Consider the following 22,037-nt stretch of genomic DNA (forward strand, 5'->3'; position numbering starts at 1 on the left):
TGTATGAAAGCTGATGAATCCTTCCTATAAACCATACAGCAGCCCGACAGCCAATCAGAATCCTTCCTATAAACCGTACAGCAGCCCGACAGCCAATCAGAATCCTTCCTATAAACCGTACAGCAGCCCGACAGCCAATCAGAATCCTTCCTATAAACCGTACAGCAGCCCGACAGCCAATCAGAATCCTTCCTATAAACCATACAGCAGCCTGACAGCCAATCAGAATCCTTCCTATAAACCGTACAGCAGCCTGACAGCCAATCAGATGCTTTCTGACTGTGACCAGGTTCTTCCAGTAAAAAGTGTCTCGTGTTAAAATCTGGAGCTGATCCTTGAAACACACTCAGTGAGATGATAGGTGGAGGTGAGGTTTTGACCTTTGACCTCTCTCTGCAGACTGAGTCGTGTTTTAATAAAGCGACACTGATGTAAAAACACTAAACTCTAAAGTGATGCGACTGTTTGAGCCTAAAGACTTTCAGCTTCAGTCTGATGAAACTCTCTGAAACATCACACGACATCCTGCTGGTGTCCACGGCGAACAGCCTCCTCCTCCTCCTCCTGTTGCCATGGCAGCGGTTGACCCCCTGCAGGGTGGAGTCACTGTTCCTGTAAGTGGATTATTCTCCTCCTGGAGTTGTAAAGTCCAACCTGTCAGAGCGCCGCTGCAGCCAGAAAACAACAAAGACTCTTTAAAAGCTTTTTCTTCTTCCTGCAGCTAGAAAGCAGCTTTCAGCTCGACTGCATCTCAGACACTAAAAGGTTCACTCCACCTATTTCTGACAGGTTGTGGTTTAAAGTCATTTTAACAAACACAGAAACAAATCATCCTTCAGTTTTTATGATTGATCTTTCTATGAACATTATTCATGTTACCACGTCAACGTTTTGTCACATTAAAGTAAAAAAGACATTTTAAATTGATGAGCTCTGATGAAAGAAACCAAACTAGAAGCAAACATGGAGGTCGTAAAAAGGATAAAATGATACTGAACAATGAAAATCACTTCTATTAGTTATCATCAGTATGTAAATGCAAAGCTAGCTACAAACAGCAGAGAAACCAGTTAGCTTCAAGTATTTAACTACAAAGACGCAAATTAACATTCGTGTCGTCCTCCCGGCTCAAATTGACCCCGTCTGTTTTGACTCTTCCTTCCTTCCTCCCTTTCTTCCTTCCTTCCTTCTGTCCGTCCTTCCTCCCTCCCTCCTTCTTTCCTTCCCTCCTTCCTTCCTTACTTTCCTTCCTCCCTTCCTCCCTCTCTCCTTCTCTCTTTCTTTCCTCCCCCTACCTCCTTTCCTTCCTTCTTTCCTCTGTCCTTCCTTCTTTCCTCCCTCCCTCCTTCTCTCTTTCTTTCCTTCTTCCTTCCTCCCTTCCTTCATTCTTCCCTCCCTCCTTTCCTTCCTTGACTCGAGGACAACAGGAGGGTTAAAACAATAAAAAAAGCTAATTTTTGAGAATCACATGACTCAAACATCAGGGTTGAGCTCTTCTGTTCAGGTGTTCATTACATTTGGTCGACTGAATTAATGACATAAATAACTGAAGCAGGTCCAGTTAGTTTATTTTATGAAATGAAATGATTTTAAATTAGTGAACTTCTTCTTTTCTTCTTCTGTAACTGTGTCCACTTGCAGTTTTATCTGAAAAGAAATGATGATATAAATAATCGTCTCCTGTCAGTAAATCCCTGCAGAGACGAATCAGATCTGCTGCTGTCAGAAGTGTCAGAGGAAAATATACCAATGTAATATTCTGAACACAGCTGTAAGTATCAGTCATTTAAATTCGTCTCTCTCTGGATCTGTGGAGCATTAATCAGCAGCTTTGTGCCTCTCAGATTCATTCAGGAACAGTTTCAGCTCTGCTTGATCTCTCGTTCCTGTTTTATTATTCTCACGTTTGATCCTTTGATGTTTCTATCAGAGCGGCATCACAGCGACGCGTCCGAGCAGCAGCGGTGATGAATCAGACTGAATCAGATTGTGTGGTTAGAATAACGTTAGTCAGCTGTTATCTGGAGCTGGAGGAGAAGCAGCGTGACGGCGTCAGGTTTAAAAAGCCTCTTTTTGTTCCTTTGTTTGATTTAAAGTGAGTCCTCTGATTCCAGGAGAGAGCAAAGAGGACTCGATCAAACGCTGGTATGTTCACCTGCTCAGCCTCAGGTATCATCACTTCATGTACGAACTGTAGACACGATTTCAAGAAGAATTCTGCTGATTTTTCTATATTTGTCTTCATGTTTGGATCCAAACCAACAATGAACTGATCTACTAACAGTTACTGTGTCAAAGCTGATTCATCTTATTACTCAAAAACTATTAGAAACACATCAGAATGATGTGTTCACTCTTCAAAATAAAGGAACAAACTCTTCATTATGAGTTTGGTCGAAATGGAAACAAAGAGTAAAGAACTATCCATACTGAGAACCATAACAATAACTATAAGTATAATGCTGTGATGAACTGATGAGGGGAGCTCCGCTCCTCTGAAATGAGGCCAACCAGGAAGTAACTTAAAACTGCATTCTATCAAAAGGCCACCAGGGGGCGACCGTTTTGGTGTCAAAAGGACTTCCGTCTCTATACAAGTCAATGGAGAATTCACCAACTTCTCACTTGATTTCTAACCTCAGTAAACGTTTTCAAAATGTGTTTATGGTCTCAATCGCTAGTTTAAAGCCTTCTTCAATGCAGTATGATGTTCATTTGGGACATTTTGGCCTCCCTGATTTTATATGTGACGATAAAGCAGGGTATGCATTAGGGCGTGGCTACGTGGTGATTGACAGGTTGATTGGTTCACAGGTTCAGGAGGGCGCCTCATGCTCCTCCTGATGCCCATATAAGTAGAATCCCTGTTTTTATTTTTCCCAGCATGCACCTGAAATTTTCAAGATGGCGCTGCTCAGATCCGATACTATTGGCCTCCGAGCAGCAGTCCACAAACCAATGGGTGACGTCACGGATGTTACGTCCATTTTATACACAGCATCACTAGTTCCTTCACCTGTTTGTTGTTCATTTTGACATTTTTAACCCTCCTGTTGTCCTCAGGAAGGACAGGAGTAAGGAGTGAGGGAGTAAGGAAGGAAGGGAGGAAGGAAGGAAGGAAGGAAGGGAGGAAGGAAGGAAGGAAGGAAGGAAAGAGAGAGGAAGGAAAGAAAGAGAGAAGGAGGGAGGGAGGACAGACTGAAGGAAGGAAGGAAGGAAAGAAGGAACAGTCAAAACAGATGGGCTCAATTTGACCCGGGAAGACGACACACAGGTTAAAGAGACAGAGGCTGAACTGAGCGGCTGCATAAAGGACCAGTAGAAGATAAATAAGGAGTTTTTAACTGGAAATCATGTAAAGATATTCCAGTAGAGACTCAGAATATTAATATAGAGCTGGAGATGTAAAGAATATGAGTTATATAACAATTCAAAAGAAACTCAGTCATGTTGTAACGCGTCAGTTATTTTACTTTTCTACATTTGTTCTGTGACATTTAACATTTTACTGGCTGCAACTGTTCCTGCTTTCCTGTCAGCCTCGAAAGAATGCAGCAGAAAGAGTGTGTGTGTGTGTGTGTGTGTGTGTGTGTGTGTGTGTGTGTGTGTGTGTGAGTACATGTTGAAGCATTAAATTGGCCACCTGTTGCTATCCTTTCTCAAACACACACACACACACACACACACACACACACACACACACACACACACACACACACACACTCCCCTCATTCTTTTCTTTCTCAAGCAAACACACTGAAAGAAAGGCTGTGTGTGTGTGTGTGTGTGTGTGTGTGTGTGTGTGTGTGTGTGTGTGTGTGTGTGTGTGTGTGTGTGTATATGTGTGTGTGTGTGTGTGTGTGTGTGTGTGTGTGTGTGTGTGTGTGTGTGTGTGTGTGTGTGTGTAACAGAGTATCCTCCTTGCTCACATACCACAGCACACACACACACACACACACACACACACACACACACACACTGTCAGTAATCCAGGCATGTTGGTTCCTGTTTTGGTGGAGGTTGTGTTCATCGCTGTAATCTCTGGAAAAATGATCCTGCTCGTTACTTCCCGCCGCCGCCTGCCAGTCGAGTGTGTGGGCAGAGAGACCTGAGGCTCCGTCGCTACAGCAACAGGCTGAACAGACCAAGCTCAGAGTGTGTGTGACGGGACCTCAGGAGGGACGAGCACGGAGCAACCTGGACACGTCTGACTGATGTGACAGAAGAAAGCAGGAGAAGAAGATCTGAAGCAAGAGAATCTGCAGAAGAAGAAGAAGAAGAAACTACAACAGGAAGCAGATCTACAGGTAGGAACAGGAAGAAGAGATCACATGATTTAAACTCCTCGGATACTTCAAGTTCAGGTTTTAAAGGAGCAGTTCGTCTACTGAGTCACATGATCTCAGGTTGGTCGGTGTGGTCGGTGGATGTTTGGTTGCAGGTTGTTTGTGTGTGTTTGGGTCAGAATGATGAAGGCTGGCAGCTGGTTTAATAAGTGATCAGTGATAAATGTTTGGGTCATTGGATTCTCACTCAGCTCAAACAAAATGCAGAGAAGAAGAAAAAACATGCAATTGAAGAAAAGGTTCAAAGAAGATGCTCAGAAAATCAGTTTCATTACTCAAATGATTGTTGGACCTCAAAGAATCAAACAGTGAAGGATCATTTTAAAGCTCAAAATCATAATTTACTTCTTTTTCTTTCAGTTGGATGTTGCTTGCAGAGTATTTATGTATATTTAGAGGATCTTTAAGTTTAGAGACACACGTTGTTTGCATCTCTGCAATATTTTAAGTGTAGTAATCTCTCTATTAGTCTGTGACTGACGCATGCCTTGCATATGTTTGTTTGGGTCAGAATGATGGAGGCTGTCAGCAGTGATCAGTGATTGATGTTTGGATCTTTAGATTCTCACTCAGCTCTAATAAAATACAGAGAAGAAGAAAAAACATGCATGCAAACAAGAAAAGGTTCGAGATGTTCAGAAAATCAGTTTCATTGCCCAACCTGCTTGTAAGGGTTTATCCCCTCTGCTGTCCGACTGCTGAACTAATCTTTATGAGGTCCAGTTGTATCAGTTTGTTATTGCTGCAGCTGGATACTGTGGTGCATTGTTTATTTTTATTTTATTTATTTTTTAATCATTTGACGCTTGTATAGGCTTCCTCTCAATGAACTATTCATTGGACAATAGGACCTGCTGACTTTGCACACAGCTGCCAACTCTTCTTCTTCTTCTTCTTCTTCTTCTTCTTCTTCTTCTTCTTCTTCTTCTTCTTCTTCTTCTTACTTCTGTGTTTTTTATCTTGTTATTTATGTGTACGAGTATGTTGTGGTGCGAGCTGTCAAATGAATTGCCCTCCAAGGGATTAATAAAGTTGTCTTGAATCTTGAATCTTGAATCAAATGCTTGTTGGACCTCAAAGAATCAAACAGTGAAGGATCATTTACTTCTTTTTCCTTCAGTTGGACGTTGGTGGTTCTCTGTGCAGAGTATTTATATATTTAGAGGATCTTTAAGTTTAGAGAGATATTTTCTGCTTCTACTGTTAGAGACACACATTATTTGCAGCTCTGCAATATTTTAAATGTAGTAATCTTTCTATTAGTCTGTGGCTGACGCAGTTCTTGCATATGTTTGGTGTTTGGTCTCCAGTCCAGAAAGAGAAGAAGAGAGAAGAAGAAAAGGTTAGAAGATGTTCAGAAAATCAGTTTAATCATTCAAATGTTTGTTGGACATAATTTAACAGTGAAGGATATTTACTGCTCATCTCTGCAAGTTTTACTCATATAGGCAGAGTATTAGAGGTTTACTGTCCTAAATGACCGTTAGGAAACGTATCTTTCTATTTAGACTTCAGATGTTAATGAGAAGCAGTTCTTCTGATTTTCATGACGTGCAGCTGAATGAATCTGATGTTGAGTTTTTAAAGGTGTTAAAGGTTTGTGTTGGAGTTTCAGTATTTATCTCTCCTCTCTTCTTTCCTGCTGGACTGACTCTGGTTAAAAGCTGATTGTGTCTGTAGCTGCTTTTATTTCTACAAGAGAAGATTTATTTTTTCAAAACTTTTAAATCAGTCTGAAGTTAACAGTGAGCAACGTGTGCAAAGCTTTCTATTAATGTGAAAACATCTAAAGATATGAAGGAGAGAAATGAAAGTGTTGGTGTTGAACTCTGAACACGAGTTGAAGAGAAAAACACAGTAAAGCTTTAAAGTCCCTGAGAGGAGATTTGACTCTGAGCCAGCAGTCAGGGTGCGAAGGAGTTAAATGTCAGTGAAAAGTGTTGCCGCGGGCGACAAGTCCTCAGAGGAAAACAGGAAGTTGTAGAAACACCTGAGAGGTGAAACTCTGGTTCTTTGTTAAACACTCAGAGACTCAATCTGAAGTGTTTAAATTAGGGAGGGAAGAATCAGTATTTGGTGGAGCTGTTAACAACTCATAGACATCTGACATGTGAGCCGACTACACACTGCTGTCTGGTTTCATCTTTAACAATGTGTTGTATTTATAAAGCTTGTTATATTATCCATTGTGTCAAATCTGCATCTGAAAAGTAACTAAAGCTGTAAATAAATGTAGTGGAGTAGAAAGTACAATATTTCCCTCTGAGATGTAGAAAGTAGCATCACATGGAAATACTACAGTAAAGTACAAGTACCTCAAACTGTACTACAGTAAAGTACAAGTACCTCAAACTGTACTACAGTAAAGTACTAGTACCTCAAACTGTACTACAGTAAAGTACAAGTACCTCAAACTGTACTACAGTAAAGTACAAGTACCTCAAACTGTACTGCAGTTTCCTTCCTTCCTTCCTTCCTCCCTCCCTCCTTTCCTTCCTTCTTCCTCCCTTCCTTCCTTCCTTCCTCCCTTCCTTCCTTCCTCCCTCCTTTCCTTCCTTCTTCCTCCCTTCCTCCCTTCCTTCCTTCCTCCCTCCTTTCCTTCCTTCCTTCTTCCTCCCTTCCTTCCTCCCTTCCTTCCTTCCTCCCACCTTTCCTTCCTTCTTCCTCCCTCCCTCCCTTCCTTCCTTCCTTCCTTCCTTCCTTCCTTCCTTCCTTGACTCGAGGACTGATTGTAATCATTAACTCATTATAAAGCCTTCAACAAGCTCCAGCTGCTTGATAATGAGATAATTATTAGAATCAGGTGAGTTACAGTGAGTTAAATCTCCTGCAGCAGGGTTAGGGTTAGCAGCAGGAGATATTCAGTCTAGTGATTCCTTGTAAACTGAAGACATCGAACACCGGATTAAATCCAGCTGAGACTGAACACATTCTGCTCAGAAACGTCGATATTTACCGAAAATAATCTAATTTTAAATGACAAATATATATAATCTACTGTTTACCAGATGAACAATTTAAAGTGTCTTAGGTTTAGAGTGTCCTCCCTCCCTCCCTTCTTCCCTCCCTCCTTCCTTCCTTCCTTCCTTCCTTCCTTCCTTCTTCCTCCCTCCTTTCCTTCCTTCCTTCCTTCCTTCTTCCTACCTTCCTTCCTTCCTTCCTTCCTTCTTCCTTCCTTCCTCCCTCCCTCCCTCCCTCCTTTCCTTCCTTCCTTCCTTCTTCCTTCCTTCCTTCCTTCCTTCTTCTTCCTTCCTTCTTCCTCCCTCCTTTCTCCCTTCCTCCCTTCCTTCCTTCCTTCCTTCCTTCCTTCCTTCAGTAAATGTCTCAGAGTGGGACGAACATCCGCCAGCTGTCAGAGGTGATGAGTGGTGGCGAGGACGTGTCAGAAGTATCGCACATCAAAGCGCTGCGGTGACTTATTGACGGAGCGATCGGGTTTCAGGTGTTTGATCTGTGGAGGAGATGATCAGCGCTGTCACACATTTCATCAGCATGATTAAAACCAGCGACGTCTTCCTTCAGGTCACCGAGGGGCGAAGATCTGAACCGCCGACGCTCAGAGATTATTCAGAGATGATTCGTCACAGCTCCTCACACCTGTATTTATATCTTAATATATACGATGTTTACCAGCCAGCAGAGTCCTGAACACTTTATATGCTGATATGTTCAATCAGTTCCAGCAGTTACTGATCAACGTTATCGATCATTAGTTCATTGTGTTTCTGTCCATCTGCTGAATGTAAAGTCTAATATTCTCTCTGTTAGCTCTGTTTTTACTCTCTATAACTCCTGAGGGAAATATCTAAATGCTCCACGATGTTCAGCAGCTGGTCTGCAGATAACTGGGTCGGTTTGGTGCTGAGCATGACAGTTAACCTTCGTGTCCTCCCTCCCTCCTTCTCTCTTTCTTTCCTTCCTCTCTCTTTCCTTTCTTCCTTCCGTCTGTCCTTCCTCCTTCCTTCTCTCTTTCTTTCCTTCCTCTCTCTTTCCTTTCTTCCTTCCTTCTTTCCTTCTTTCCTTCCTCCCTCTTTCCTTCTTTCCTTCCTTCCTTCCTTCCTTCCTTCCTTCCTTCCTTCCTCCCTCCCTCCCTCCTTCCTTTCCTCTTTTTCTTTCTCCCTCCCTCCCTCCTACCTTCCTTCCTTCCTTATTTCCTCCGTCCTTCCTTACTTTCCTTCCTCCCTTCCTTCTTTCCTTTCCTCCCTCCCTTATTCCTCCTTTCCTTCCTTCCTCCCTCCTTTCCTTCCTTCCTCCCTCCCTTCCTCCCTTCCTTCCTTCTTCCTCCCTTCCTTCCTTAACTCGAGGACAACAGGAGGGTTAAACAATGAAACTCACTTTAAAGCTGAGAGGAAGCTGCAGACTCTCTGGTAATTCTCTGTAGGTTCAAACACATTAAACACTAAACTCTGCAGGATTCAGCAGTGAAGGAAACAGATGAACCATCAGAAATGTTCTTCAGACGCTGGAACAACTTTAGAAACTCAACAAAACACTTTTCACTGACAGAGAAGATAGAAATATATGTTATAGATCCTTTAACACATGAACACTAACATTACACAGTCAGAGCTGAGCAGGTCCATTAAGGCTGCAGAGCTCTGATCCTCCTGTTGTTGTGTTGTGTGTGTGTGCATAAATATCAGTAGTTACTCTCACATGAATCATCAATTATAGAATTAATTAATAAATCAAAACCAATCAATTAATTTAAGAAATGTAATGTAACATGTTCAGCTTTTCCCGGTGACTGCGTGTTGAAAGATTTTACACTCAAGCTCTGTTGCTAGATGGTGATTCTCTGTTAGATCAGGATTGTCAAACATAAGGCCCGTGGGCCAGAACCGGCCAATGAAGGGGAACAATCTGGCCCAGTGGATAACTTTGCAAAGTATGAAAATGTTTCAATAAAACAGACTGCTATGCTCGCCATTCACAGTCGAGGTTTCTGATCTTCTCGTGAAAAAACTTGCCTCGGTGGGCTTAAAACACACATCATGTATATTATATACATTATATATTAATTATAGGTTATCGTGCAATGGTTGTTCTGGTCCAGCCTAATTGAGATAAAACAGGGCAATATGTAGCCCCTGAACTCAAAATGACTTTGACACCTTTGAATCATTTAACATTTACTTCTTTTTTAAACAGCTAGCCTAGCTGCTAGCTACCGGCTACATTACACAGCGCTACCTGAGCTGTAGCCCCACCTAGTGGAGAAGTCCCAGCACGCCACTGATGGCAGCCCAGACTGTGAAATAGAAATATATGTTATTAGAGGAATTTTATATGAATGTTATAGAAGCTTTAAAGGACCAGTGTGTGGGATTTAGTGCCATCTAGTGGTGAGGGGGCAGAGTGCAGCAAACTATAACTGGAAACATCCGTGTGGACGCAAAATCATTTTCACATGAATTAGCGTCTCTCTGATCTAATGCAGAGTGCAGTGATGTCCACTGTAACCATGGTAACCGGACACAACAAAGATGGCTACAGCTGACATCAGCAACAAAATGACACTAAAATGTTTGAGGAGAGTTTGTGAATAAAACTAACAAAAATCAATCACTAAAATTTGACTAAAACTTAAATCTTCCTCAAAATTAAAGATAAAAAAAAGAGAAATCATGTGTTATAATGAGCACTGCTGTGTGACTCTGATCATGTAAAGAGTAAAATACAGCAGTGTTTGATTAAAGCTGCAGTGAGGACGCAGCCTGACCCCGCAGACACTGATTTATGTGTCACACCTGACTCAGACCTTTGATCAGGACGACGACAGCTGCAGAGGCTCGGCTGAAGACGACTCAGAGCGTCTCACCTTTCAGGAGACTCCGTGTGTTTGTCCTGCAGCTCAGAGTCTCTTTTCTCTTCTGCAGGTGCTCGTCCTCGCTGCTGCCGCCATGTCTCCGCTCCGAGTCGCTGCCATGCTGCTGCTGCTGCTGCTGCTCATCGTCACACCCAGCACAGGTCAAGGTAAGCTCACCTGACAGCAACCAAACCTCCGACTAAAAGCTGCAGCTCATGTCAGCACAACAGAGATTATAGGTTTTTTACATTTTTACAGTTTTGGCTTCAGTTACTTTTCAGATGCAGATTTGACACAATGGATAATATAACAAGCTTTTAAAATACAACACATTGTTAAAGATGAAACCAAACAGCAGTGTGTAGTCGGCTCACATCTCAGATGTCTATGAGTTGTTAACAGCTCCACCAAATACAGATTTTTCCCTCTAAACTTCTCACATGCTTTCATTTCAATAAATGTTCAAATGATCCAATATTTCAGCAAAAATCAAAGATGAGAGAAAAAGTCCAAAAACTGAAAACACATTTGTGTATCAGAACTTAGTTTGTATTTTTGCTAACACAAACATATAATACAAAATACTCTACATCCATGCTTTATGATCAGTAGCTTTTGCCATATTTATAACAGAAAGCTTAGTGGGTTTTTATTTTGTTGTTGTTTTTTATTATAAAATTTGTATGTAAAGTTAATTTGTTTTTACACCCGAATAACAAAAGCTTGTAGATGTGAGATTCTGTCAGTGAGCAGATTGTGATTAATCAGAGATGAGTGTGTGGACGACAGACAGGTGTCCGACCTCTGCAGGGCAACAGGATGGTTGAGGATCAGAGCAGCCGTCAGCGGGAGGCTGAGGGTCGGGAGGGTCGGGGGGGGGGGGGGGGGGGGGGGGGGGGGTGAGGATGAGGAAGAGGAAGAGGGGGGGGGGGTGAAGGGAGGTTTGTTAGACTCTGTGATCATGTCTAAATATTTTTATAGGCTGCTGCTTTCAGAGCTGCTGCTGGTGTTTGTCCAGAGGTTCATCCTGTGGAGACCGGGACTGAGATCAGAATGTCTCAGGACAATCTGACCAATAGATGATGAGATAGTGTGACATCACCATCTTTAAGCTCCACCTCTACTGGAGCAGTAAAAACGTAAAGTCTTAACCACCAACATATTGAAAATAAACATGATTGATGAGTATGGTTGGTTCGCGATGGGTTTCAGATGTCACTAGTTTCTTCTCTGGGGGGGGGGGGGGGGGGGCCTGGTAATTATTGACAGCTACATGTAATGGGCGGGGCCTGTGAGTGACATCATGTTAAAATTGGATCATAGAAAATAATCATCTAAGAGAGAGAAAGAAAAATCTCTCTTAAGTGCATTAAGACAGAAACATGGCAAGCGAACACGTGTATACAATATGTTTCAGACGCTGAGCCGTCATCGTGTATATGATTTATATATCTCTGAACCTTGATGATCAGATCTGTTTTCTCACCTGTAGTGTTTGTAATGACAGGAAATCATGATGGTCAAACTTTCACCTCTCAGTCGGTTGGCCAATGATCATTTATTATTATCATTATTATTCATTATTATCATTATTTAACTACATAAAAACAGCTGAGACAGTTTTTAGTATCTCTGCTAGAAATTAAAACAAAGTTCACTTCATAAGTAAATGGACATTTTCTTATGCAGGTGGTGCAGTTTCCATTGTTTTAAATACCCTCACTGATTATTAGGAACCTCTGTGCTGATATAATCCAATAGAACAGCTCTGCCATCAGTTTGTTATTGAGCTCGTAGTGATGGTGGTGAACTAGAGAGGAAACATGAAGAAGCATTGTGACTTTTCTGACAAAGTTTGTAAGCTTTGTAAAAGTTGAACTGATGGCAGAGCTGTTGTATTGGATTGTATAATAATACACACGTGTTCCTGATAAACTGCTCGTTGACTGTATATTTCACAGTGTTGCAGACAGCTGTTGGTTTCTATCCAACAACAAAAAAAAGACAAAAAGTATTATTTAATTTTTGATGGCTGATGAATGATGATGAAAGCATCTCGTCTTGAAGCTCTTAAATTAAATTCTTTATTTTAAATTCCAGTCGGAAAATCCCAACATTTCCAAACATCTCAAAGCAGCCACAGAGAGTTTTGAGGATATCTGTTATTACATATTCACTGAAGCTGAAACATTTGATGCTGTGAGAAACTGTGTTTACTTATCTCAACTATTTTACGAATCATGCAGCTCTGAGAGATTTGGATGCTTCTGATTTTGCAGCAGAGTTACTTCCTGTTCCTCTCTGTACGTCAGGATTCATTTCATCAACAAAAACTGACAAAACATATTCACCGACAATTTTATTTTCATCATCAACTCATTCCTTTTTTAGTTTTTGTTTATAAAATTAAACTCACCCAGAGTTTAATAGAAAATTCCTGCAAGAGTGTGAAAATAAATACAAAAAAAAATGTAATGTGCACCGTTTGCTTTGGAAAATATCAAATATACCTAATTTATATTTATGCAGCTAAAACTAACAAACAGTCAGTTCACATCCTTTAAGATAAAACTAAGATACAAGAAAACATTCCACCTTTTTTGTAAATATTTGTACTGTTATTATAATTACTTTCTATAAATCTCTGCTTCCTCACCGATGTTAAAATATAAGTTTTAAGTAATTTAATTGTGGGAATATTTTAAAATGTATCTGAGAAGTCGTTAAAAATAATTCCCAGATGAGTTGTTCTCCTTCCTTATTAGGAAGCCGTTGTTTCCAGCTTTCAGTTATGCCTGGAACGCAGCGTGACCTCCGACCCCGCCTCTGAGGTTAGAGGCGGGGGTGATGCGAGCAGACGTGCAGCATGCGGTCGTTTACACAGTGACATGTGCAGCCCGATCGGGTTCCCGCGCCGGCCTTGTCACCAGCTCGTGTGTCTGTCTGTAATCACGGAGACACGCCGGCCGCCTCCGCAACAATCAGCTTTGTTACAGCCATGTTAAGTGGCTCTGATTGGACGGCTAATGAGGGGAACAGGTGCGGCACCCCACCCGGCCAATCACAGGGCAGCAGAGTAGCGAGGGAGGTGACTTCAATCAGCGGAGCATTCATCATGCTTAAAGCTGCAGGACGAGCTAAAATTATCCCGAGAAACACAAGAAGACTGACCACACACACACACACACAGACACACACACACAGACACACACACACACACAGACACACACACACACACACAGTTTCCTTCAGTCTCCTGTTTCATGCTGCAGGCGTCTGTGGCGTCGCTCTGCAGCTCCTGATGCTTCTTATTACCAGCAGGTCAAACAGTGACATCGACTTCTGGACAAAATACATTATTAGTTACTGCAGGAGACAGACAGCAATCAGCAGCTGCAGCGTTTAATTACACAGATGCTGCAGCTCGTTTAATTACTTTTTAAATTAGTTTTCACTCATGAAAATTTTCATTGACAACAAAAACACTGAACTGAATGAATTTGTGGCGTTTCAGCTGCAACACAGAGCTTCAGTGTCGTCACTAACGAGCCGAGCTTCTCCTCTAAAACACAGAAACTGGTAATTCTCCTACTGAGCATGTGCAGATGAAAGACGACAGACAAGCAAGTCAGCCACAGGAAACCAATGAAAAAGTTTGTGTCCGTAACGCCTTTCTGACATTTAGTCACAAGTTACTCTACGAAGGTTTCGAGAGGGACAAACCCAAGTAGGCCAACGTAAAGAGTGTAGTTACTGTTTGCACCCTCCAACTGTTCCAGCACATATTCATCCATATCTCCCTGATGTTTATTCATCATACTGTTTAATGTAATATCACACATATAGTGCCACTATATTGTCAACCATGTTTATCTGCAGGGATGAGTTTGCACTTTTTCAGCAGCTATGTTCATATTTTGCCAGATCTGTCTCATGTCATTCATTATACCATTTAATATGATCTCAAACATACAGCTAGAACAATAGTTGTGTTGCCCCCAGACCAAACACATGTTAATTTGGTTGTGGCACCATCTGTTCTGTCAGTGATATGACAGCATTTCTACAGAGCTCCATTTTTTCCAAACTCTCTAAATCACCAAGTGGAGTTTTCTCTTTTATGTGTTGATTCCACCGAGTGCATCATGTTTAACCCTTTTACTAATATTTTCTGCTCCGACTCTCCTTCACTCTCTTTTCATTCCACTCTCTCTCAGTCCAGCCACTACTACAGAGACAAAGGAGAGCTTGATTAGACAACTAACCCCAGCTGTACTAATCAACTCACCTGGTGCTGCTCCTGCTGAGCCAGCTCTGCCCTACAGCTGCCCAAACCATACCCACCTCCACAAGATTATTAACCTTATTATTAACAGTAAAGTGTGGACATTTTAAATTCCAGCTCCACAATCAACTTCCGCTGAAACTGAAAACATATCTCCATTATATCTTTACTCCCACTCAGCCTATTAGTTAGTATTAATGAAGTGGTTTGTGGAAAATAAAGATTCTAAACTGCAAGGACAGAGTATATCTCTTTAGCCAAAAACAATAACAACAAACAAATTATGAAAGTGTAATAATATCTAAGAATATATAAATGGATAAACTCAGACCTCATATTTGCTCATTTATTTGCTTTGCTTATAAATCACACAAATAATACAAAGATTTAGAGATGAGAGTTTATTTGAGGTGTTTCAGAGGATCTTTTCAGGTGATGAATGCTCCAACAATCCTGATTTAACACAGTAAATCTTCTTCACTGACGTGGATCCTCACTGAGCGCGCTCAGAGGCGCTTGCAGTTTATTGTTGTTGGACTGATCTCGGCTCTCCCAGCTGTCAGATTAAACCTCTGCTCACCATTGTCCGGCTCTTCTCAGATAACAGTTAGCAACCCCCAGCTGTTGTTCTGGTCATATGAGACTCCACCGCTGCTGCTGCAACTCTGAGACGTTTAAACAATCTGCAGCAGCTCTGAGACGTTTAAACAATCTGCTGCAGCTCTGAGACACATTTAAACAATCTGCTGCAGCTCTGAGACGTTTAAACAATCTGCTGCAGCTCTGAGACGTTTAAACAATCTGCTGCAGCTCTGAGACTAATTAAACAATCTGCTGCAGCTCTGAGACGTTTAAACAATCTGCTGCAGCTCTGAGATGCATTAAACAATCTGCTGCAGCTCTGAGATGCATTAAACAATCAGCTGCAACTCTGAGACGTTTAACCAATCTGCTGTAGCTCTGAGATGTTTAAACAATCGGCTGCAGCTCTGAGACGTTTAAACAATCTGCTGAAGCTCTGAGACGCATTAAACAATCTGCTGCAGCTCTGAGATGTTTAAACAATCTGCAGCAGCTCTGAGACGCATTAAACAATCTACTGCAGCTCTGATACACATTAAACAATCTGCAGCAGCTCTGATACACATTAAACAATCTGCAGCAGCTCTGATACACATTAAACAATCTGCAGCAGCTCTGAGACGTTTAAACAATCTGCTGCAACTCTGAGACGTTTAAACAATCTGCTGCAGCTCTGAGACGCATTAAACAATCTGCTGCAACTCTGAGACGTTTAAACAATCTGTTGCGGCTCTGAGACGCATTAAACAATCTGCTGCGGCTCTGAGATGCATTAAACAATCTGCTGCAGCTCTGAGACGTTTAAACAATCTGCTGCAACTCTGAGACGTTTAAACAATCTGCTGCGGCTCTGAGACGCATTAAACAATCTGCTGCGGCTCTGAGACGCATTAAACAATCTGCTGCAGCTCTGAGATGCATTTAACAATCTGCTGCAGCTCTGAGACGCATTAAACAATCTGCTGCAGCTCTGAGACGCATTAAACAATCTGCTGCAGCTCTGAGACACATTAAACAATCGGCTGCAACTCTGAGACACATTAAACAATCTGCTGCAGCTCTGAGACGCATTAAACAATCTACTGTAGCTCTGAGACGCATTAAACAATCTGCTGCATTTCAGAGACACATTAAATAATCTGTTGCAGCTCTGAGACACATTAAACAATCTTCTAGAGCTCTGAGACGTATTAAGGAGTCTCCTGCAGCTTCAAGACATTTTAAACAATCTGCTGCAGCTCTGAGACTCATTAAATAATCTGCTGCAGCTCTAATAGTCTCCTGCAGCTTCGAGTCATTTTAAACAATCTCCTGCAGCTTTGGGAAACATTAAACCAGCTTGAGAACAAGCCTGTTTCTCTCTGTCAGGAATCCCTTTGAAAACAATCCTCCCTCATTCCACTCGACACTCGATCCACCAGCAGCTTCACCTGCATTTAGAGCTGCTGTCGTCTGCGAGGTCACAAGTAGATCTTTCAACATCAATCAAACACCAGACCAACACGCTTGTTTTAGTCCATTATTTTAATCTCCTAAATGTGAACTGAAGGTTTAAATTAACTAAAGTAACTTGTCTCATCGCGCAGTGAGTGAGGACGTTCTGTTTGGTTAATTACGTTAACTAAATGCACCCCTCCCCTCCAGCTCCTTCTCTGATAGACAGATGAGCCGCTGTAATGCCACACCGAACGCCACGTGGCTCGCCGGCCGTCAGAGTTCAGAGGTCAAACTGCTGCTGTTAATGTCCCACCAGAGACCTGAAATACAGAAATATATCTTGACAGCTGAGAGACACAAAGAGCAGACAGTGAACACTTGAGGAGAGTTTGCTTGTTTTAATCCCAGCTGGTAACTGTCTCTGGAAAGGAAAACAACAACTTGGCTCTTATTTTGGCAGGTCATAATTTGCAACTTCCTGTCTGTGCCACCTGTGTCCAAGTAGGTCTATCTGCAGACTCGCAGTATCTACATGACACGCTCACTTTACTACTATGAGTCACTTGGTTAGTTTTAGACATGAGCAGTGGAGTGGTTAAGGTTTGGGGTCATGGTGGTGTCATGTCACATGCCACTACAGTGACAGCATCGGTGTAAGGGGGGTGATGAGGGGGGCAAGACTGCAGATAGATCCTCCTTCATGTGTCTAACCTGCTGTCTTCTTGTTCTTGCAGGAAGTGACTGCAGCTGCAACATCACCAACAGCCGTTGTGACGAGTCTGGAGTCTGCAGGTGAGTCAATCAGTCGACGTCCATGATGTCTTACTACAACTGACTCTAGCTGTCCAAGCCAATCCAGATTTATTTGTTGTGAACTTTAAAACAACCACAGTTGACATAACCCTCCTGTTGTCCTCGATCCAAGGAAGGAAGGAAGGAAGGAAAAAAGGAAGGAAGGATGGAAGGAAGGAAGGAAAGAAAGAAAGAAAAAAAGAAAGAAAGAGGAAGGAAGGAAGGAATGAAAGAAAGAAGAAAAGGAGGGAAGGAGGGAGGGAGAAAGGAAGGAAGGAAAGATGGAAGGAAGGAAGGAAGGAAGGAAGGAAGGAAGGAAGGAAAGGAAAGAGGAAGGAAGGGGAGGAAGGAAGGAAGAAAAGGAGGGAGGGATGAAAGGAAAGGAAGGAAGGAGGGAAGGAAATAAGGAAGGAAGGAGGGAGGAAGGACAGATGGAAGGAAGGAAGGGAGGAAAGAAGGAACAGTCAAAACAACCAGGGTCAATTTGACCTGGGAGGACGACAGGAAGGTTAAGTGCTGTACAGAAGAATAAATAAAAGACAAAACAGCTCACATGAGACTGTGGTCATCATTGTGTGCATTGACTCTTTTTTCCAAAAGTTGCAAAAGTGAGTGAGTAAAATGTTTAGGAAATTGAGGAAGTTGATCGAAATGTACCTTTTTCTAATGGGGTTAAAAATACATTAATGGAAGCACAGCACACACACTATCTGGCCTCTTTATTAGGAACACCTGTACAATCTAATTCAATCCAATACAACAGCTCTAAATAATAATATAATTCTACTTTATGAAGTTTAATTCTTCTTCATGTTTATTACTGAGCTCATAGTGGGTGATGCTGGTGTATTAAAGTGCATTATATTGACTGGTGTTCCTAATACTTTGTCCTTCTCGTGTATGTTAATGGAGTGGACAAAATATTAGGAACAGCATTCAATGTAATCCTCCCTAATACACCACCATCACCCGCTGTGACCTCGGCTGTTGTATTGGATTTAATTAGATTGAACAGGTGTTTCTGATGAAGAGGTTAGCATATGTTACCTGGCAAACTGCCTTTAACTCATGAGTTCTGTGTGACTGAGTTTAGCTTTAACCCTCCTGTTGTCCTCGAGTCAAGTAAGGAAGGATGGAAGGGAGGAAGAAGGAAGGAAAGGAGGGAGGAAGGAAGGGAGGAAAGAAAATAAGGAAGGGAGGAAGGAAAGGAAGGAAGGAAGGGAGGAAGGAAGGAAAGAAGGGAGGAAAGAAAATAATGAAGGGAGGAAGGAAAGGAAGGAAGGAAGGAAAGGAGGGAGGAAGGGAGGAAAGAAAATAATGAAGGGAGGAAGGAGAGGAAGGAAGGAAGGAAGGAAGGAAGGAAAGGAGGGAGGGAGGGAGAAAGGAAAAGAGGAAGGGAGGAACGAAAGAAGGAAGGGAGGAAGGAAAGGAAGAAAGGAAGGAAGGAGGGAAGGAAAGAAGGAGGGAGGGAGGAAGGAATGACAGAAGGAAGGAAGAAAGGGGGATGGAGGAAGGGAGGAAAGAGAGAGGAAGGAAAGAAAGAGAGAAGGAGGGAGGAAAGAAGGAACAGTCAAAACAGATTAGGTCAATTTGACCCGGGAGGACGACTCAAAGGTTACTAAATGTTTCTTCTGTATGATGTGACCTCGGTTTCCAGGTGTGACCCCGGCTGGGACGGCGAGCGATGTGACCGCTGCGTGCCGATGCCCGGGTGCCTGCACGGATCCTGCCAGCAGCCGTGGCAGTGCAGCTGTGAGGCCGGCTGGGGGGGGCGATTCTGTGACAAAGGTCAGCGACGCCTTCACCTCCGACTCCTGCTCACGTTTATACAGAGTCTGACAAGATGATTTCAATATGTTCTTTTCCTTTCTTCATGTTTCAGACCTGCACGTGTGCTCGGAGCAGCGGCCGTGTCGGAACGGAGCGACCTGTGTGATGGAGGACAGCGGAGATTACACCTGTCTGTGTCCGGAAGGTTTCCACGGCAGAGACTGTCAGCTGAAGACGGGACCATGTCACCAGAGGAGGTCTGAACTCATGATCCTGTAAACTCAGCACCAACTTATCACTAAAATACAAAACATGTTCAATAAGCATCAAATATCTTTAATAATCCCACAACACTGAAAATGCTGCTGTCACATCCTTCTCTCTTTCTTTCCTTCCTCTCTCTTTACTCCCTTCCTTCTTTCCTTCCTCCCTCCTCCTTCCTTCCTTCCGTCTGTCCTTCCTCCCTTCCTTCTTTCCTTCCTCCATCCCCTTTCTTCCTTCCTTCTGTCCTTCCTTCCTCCCTCCTTCTCTCTTTCTTTCCTCCCCCTACCTTCCTCCCTTCCTTCCTCCATCCACCTTTCTTCCTTCCTTCTGTCCTTCCTTCCGCCCTCCCTCCCTCCTCTCTTTCTTTCCATGCCCTACCTTCCTCCCTTCCTTCTTTTCTCTGTCCTTCTTTCCTTTCCTCCGTTCCTTCCTTCCTCCCTCCCTCTCTCTTTCTTTCCTCCCCCTACCTTCCTCCCTTCCTTCTTTCCTCTGTCCTTCCTTCCTTTCCTTCTTTCCTTTCCTCCCTTCCTTCCTCCCTTCCTTCCTTGACTTGAGGACAACAGGAGGGTTAAAGTACATGATGTGCAGCCCTTTATTAACGAGTCAGTAGTTAAACAGGTCTGAGTCCGCAGCCTGCAGACGGCGAGAGATGTAACAGGAAACATGAGAGCTCGCCCACGAACAGATGGAGCTGCTTCCTGTAGCCTCCTCCTTCTTCTTCTTCTTGGATTTCATTCAAACAGTCAGATTGCAGTTTTTGGCAGCGTCTCGTCTCCGTCCTGCTGTCTGTGTTTGTGAATCAGCTTCAGACTCCAGCAGCTCTCATCTTATCTCGACTCTGTTCAGTTTACTCAGGCGGGGAGTTCCGGTCCTCTGCAATGATGCCAACACGGAAGTAACTTAAAACTGCATTCTATCAAAAGGCCACCAGGGGGCGACCGTTTTGGTGTCAAAAGGACTTCCGTCTCTATACAAGTCAATGGAGAATTCACCAACTTCTCACTTGATTTCTAACCTCAGTAAACGTTTTCAAAATGTGTTTATGGTCTCAATCGCTAGTTTAAAGCCTTCTTCAATGCAGTATGATGTTCATTTGGGACATTTTGGCCTCCCTGATTTTATATGTGACGATAAAGCAGGGTATGCATTAGGGCGGGGCTACGTGGTGATTGACAGGTTGATTGGTTCACAGGTTCAGGAGGGCGCCTCATGCTCCTCCTGATGCCCATATAAGTAGAATCCCTGTTTTTATTTTTCCCAGCATGCACCGGAAATTTTTCCGCTGCTCAGATCCGATACTATTGGCCTCCGAGCAGCGGTCCACAAACCAATGGGTGACGTCAAGGATGTTACGTCCATTTTATATACAGTCTATGGGTTTACTCAGATTTTTTTCCCCCCTAACGTGTTTCTCTTCTTCTTCGTGTGTTTCCTGTCGTGTCTCCAGGTCTCCGTGTAAAAATGGCGGTCTGTGTGAAGATGCTGACGGCTTCGCTGCAGAGCTGTCGTGTCGCTGTCTGGCCGGCTTCACGGGGCCGCGCTGTGAGACCGACGTGGACGACTGTCTGATGAAGCCGTGTGCGAACGGCGCCACCTGCCTGGACGCCGTTAACCGCTTCTCGTGCCTCTGTCCTGCCGGCTTCACCGGACGCTTCTGCACCATCAACCTGGACGACTGCGCCAGCCGGCCGTGCCTAAACGGCGGCCGCTGCCTTGACCGCGCCGGCGGCTTCCACTGCGTCTGCCGGCCCGGCTTCACCGGCGCCACCTGCGAAACGCCGATGAGGAGCCACGACACCCGCGAGCCCGGCTGGACCACGCTGGGCTGGGAGGGAGGGGGAGCCAGACATCACATGACCACCGGCGGGAAGAACCAGAGGAGCAGCACCAGCAGTAACAGCAGTCGCTATGGCAACAGGCTGCTGAAGGTGACGGTGAGCGAGCGCCGTGCGGCCGGGCTGACAGAGGTCCAGCTCATCACGGTGCTGGTGCTGGCGGGGCTGACGCTGGGTATGGTGGTGCTCACCGCCGCCCTCGTGCTGCAGGGTCGCTGCAGAGACTGTCGCCACGCCCCCTGCTGGCGGCCGCTGCTAACATCATCATCATCATCATCATCGCCGGCGTCGTCACAGCGGCAGCGAGCGCGGCAGGACGGTGGCGAGCGCGAGTGTCAGATCAGCTTCCTGAACGCAGCAGAACCAGAGAAGAAGAAACTGAACAGTGAGGTTATTTAGACTGACGGGCGTCCAAGCAAACGAGAGAGAGAGAGAGAGAGGCGGTCCGCTGGCTCGACCCCACCCCCCTGCCTGGGCACTGCAGGGTCAGAGGTCAGAGGTCAGCGTCCACAGCTTCCTGCCGCCAGGTTCACGTCAGAAGTGGTCCGATTGGCCCACGTCTGCTAATCAGCTGTGACCTCATCACATCTCTTAAAGCGACAGTAACAAACACCTGGAGGACGTCACATCTGCTTTTCCTCTATAAACACATCATGAGACTGGGTTAGGGTTAGGGTCACAGCTGTTCAGACGTTACAGGGAAACATCTTCATCACTTTCTTTATTACATTTCAAACTGACTGAATGTGTTTGGTGTTTCTCTCCATGAGGGGAACGCGCCAAATAGTTTAATGGAGATCACAAATTACTGTTTTTCCCTCCTGTCAGGGCTCTTTGGTTGGTTAATTACAGTTCAGTAGAGGTTACAAAGCATCACCTTCAGCTTTCTACATGTTTACTTCACTGTAACATTTTAT

At 43.7% G+C, this 22,037-nt stretch overlaps 1 protein-coding gene across 1 annotated transcript; it reads left to right on the plus strand.

The window, feature by feature from the left end:
• The first annotated feature begins 572 nt into the window (after positions 1-572).
• Positions 573-21,687, plus strand: dlk2 (delta-like 2 homolog (Drosophila)). Its single transcript, XM_062430025.1, is given in 6 exon segments — positions 573-614; positions 10,106-10,322; positions 17,194-17,251; positions 18,909-19,039; positions 19,134-19,278; positions 20,733-21,687. Coding segments are annotated over 6 exon segments (1,548 nt in total).
• Positions 21,688-22,037: the final 350 nt, after the last annotated feature.

This window comes from Scomber scombrus, chromosome 12 (assembly GCF_963691925.1).
Source record: "Scomber scombrus chromosome 12, fScoSco1.1, whole genome shotgun sequence".
NCBI lineage: Eukaryota > Metazoa > Chordata > Actinopteri > Scombriformes > Scombridae > Scomber > Scomber scombrus.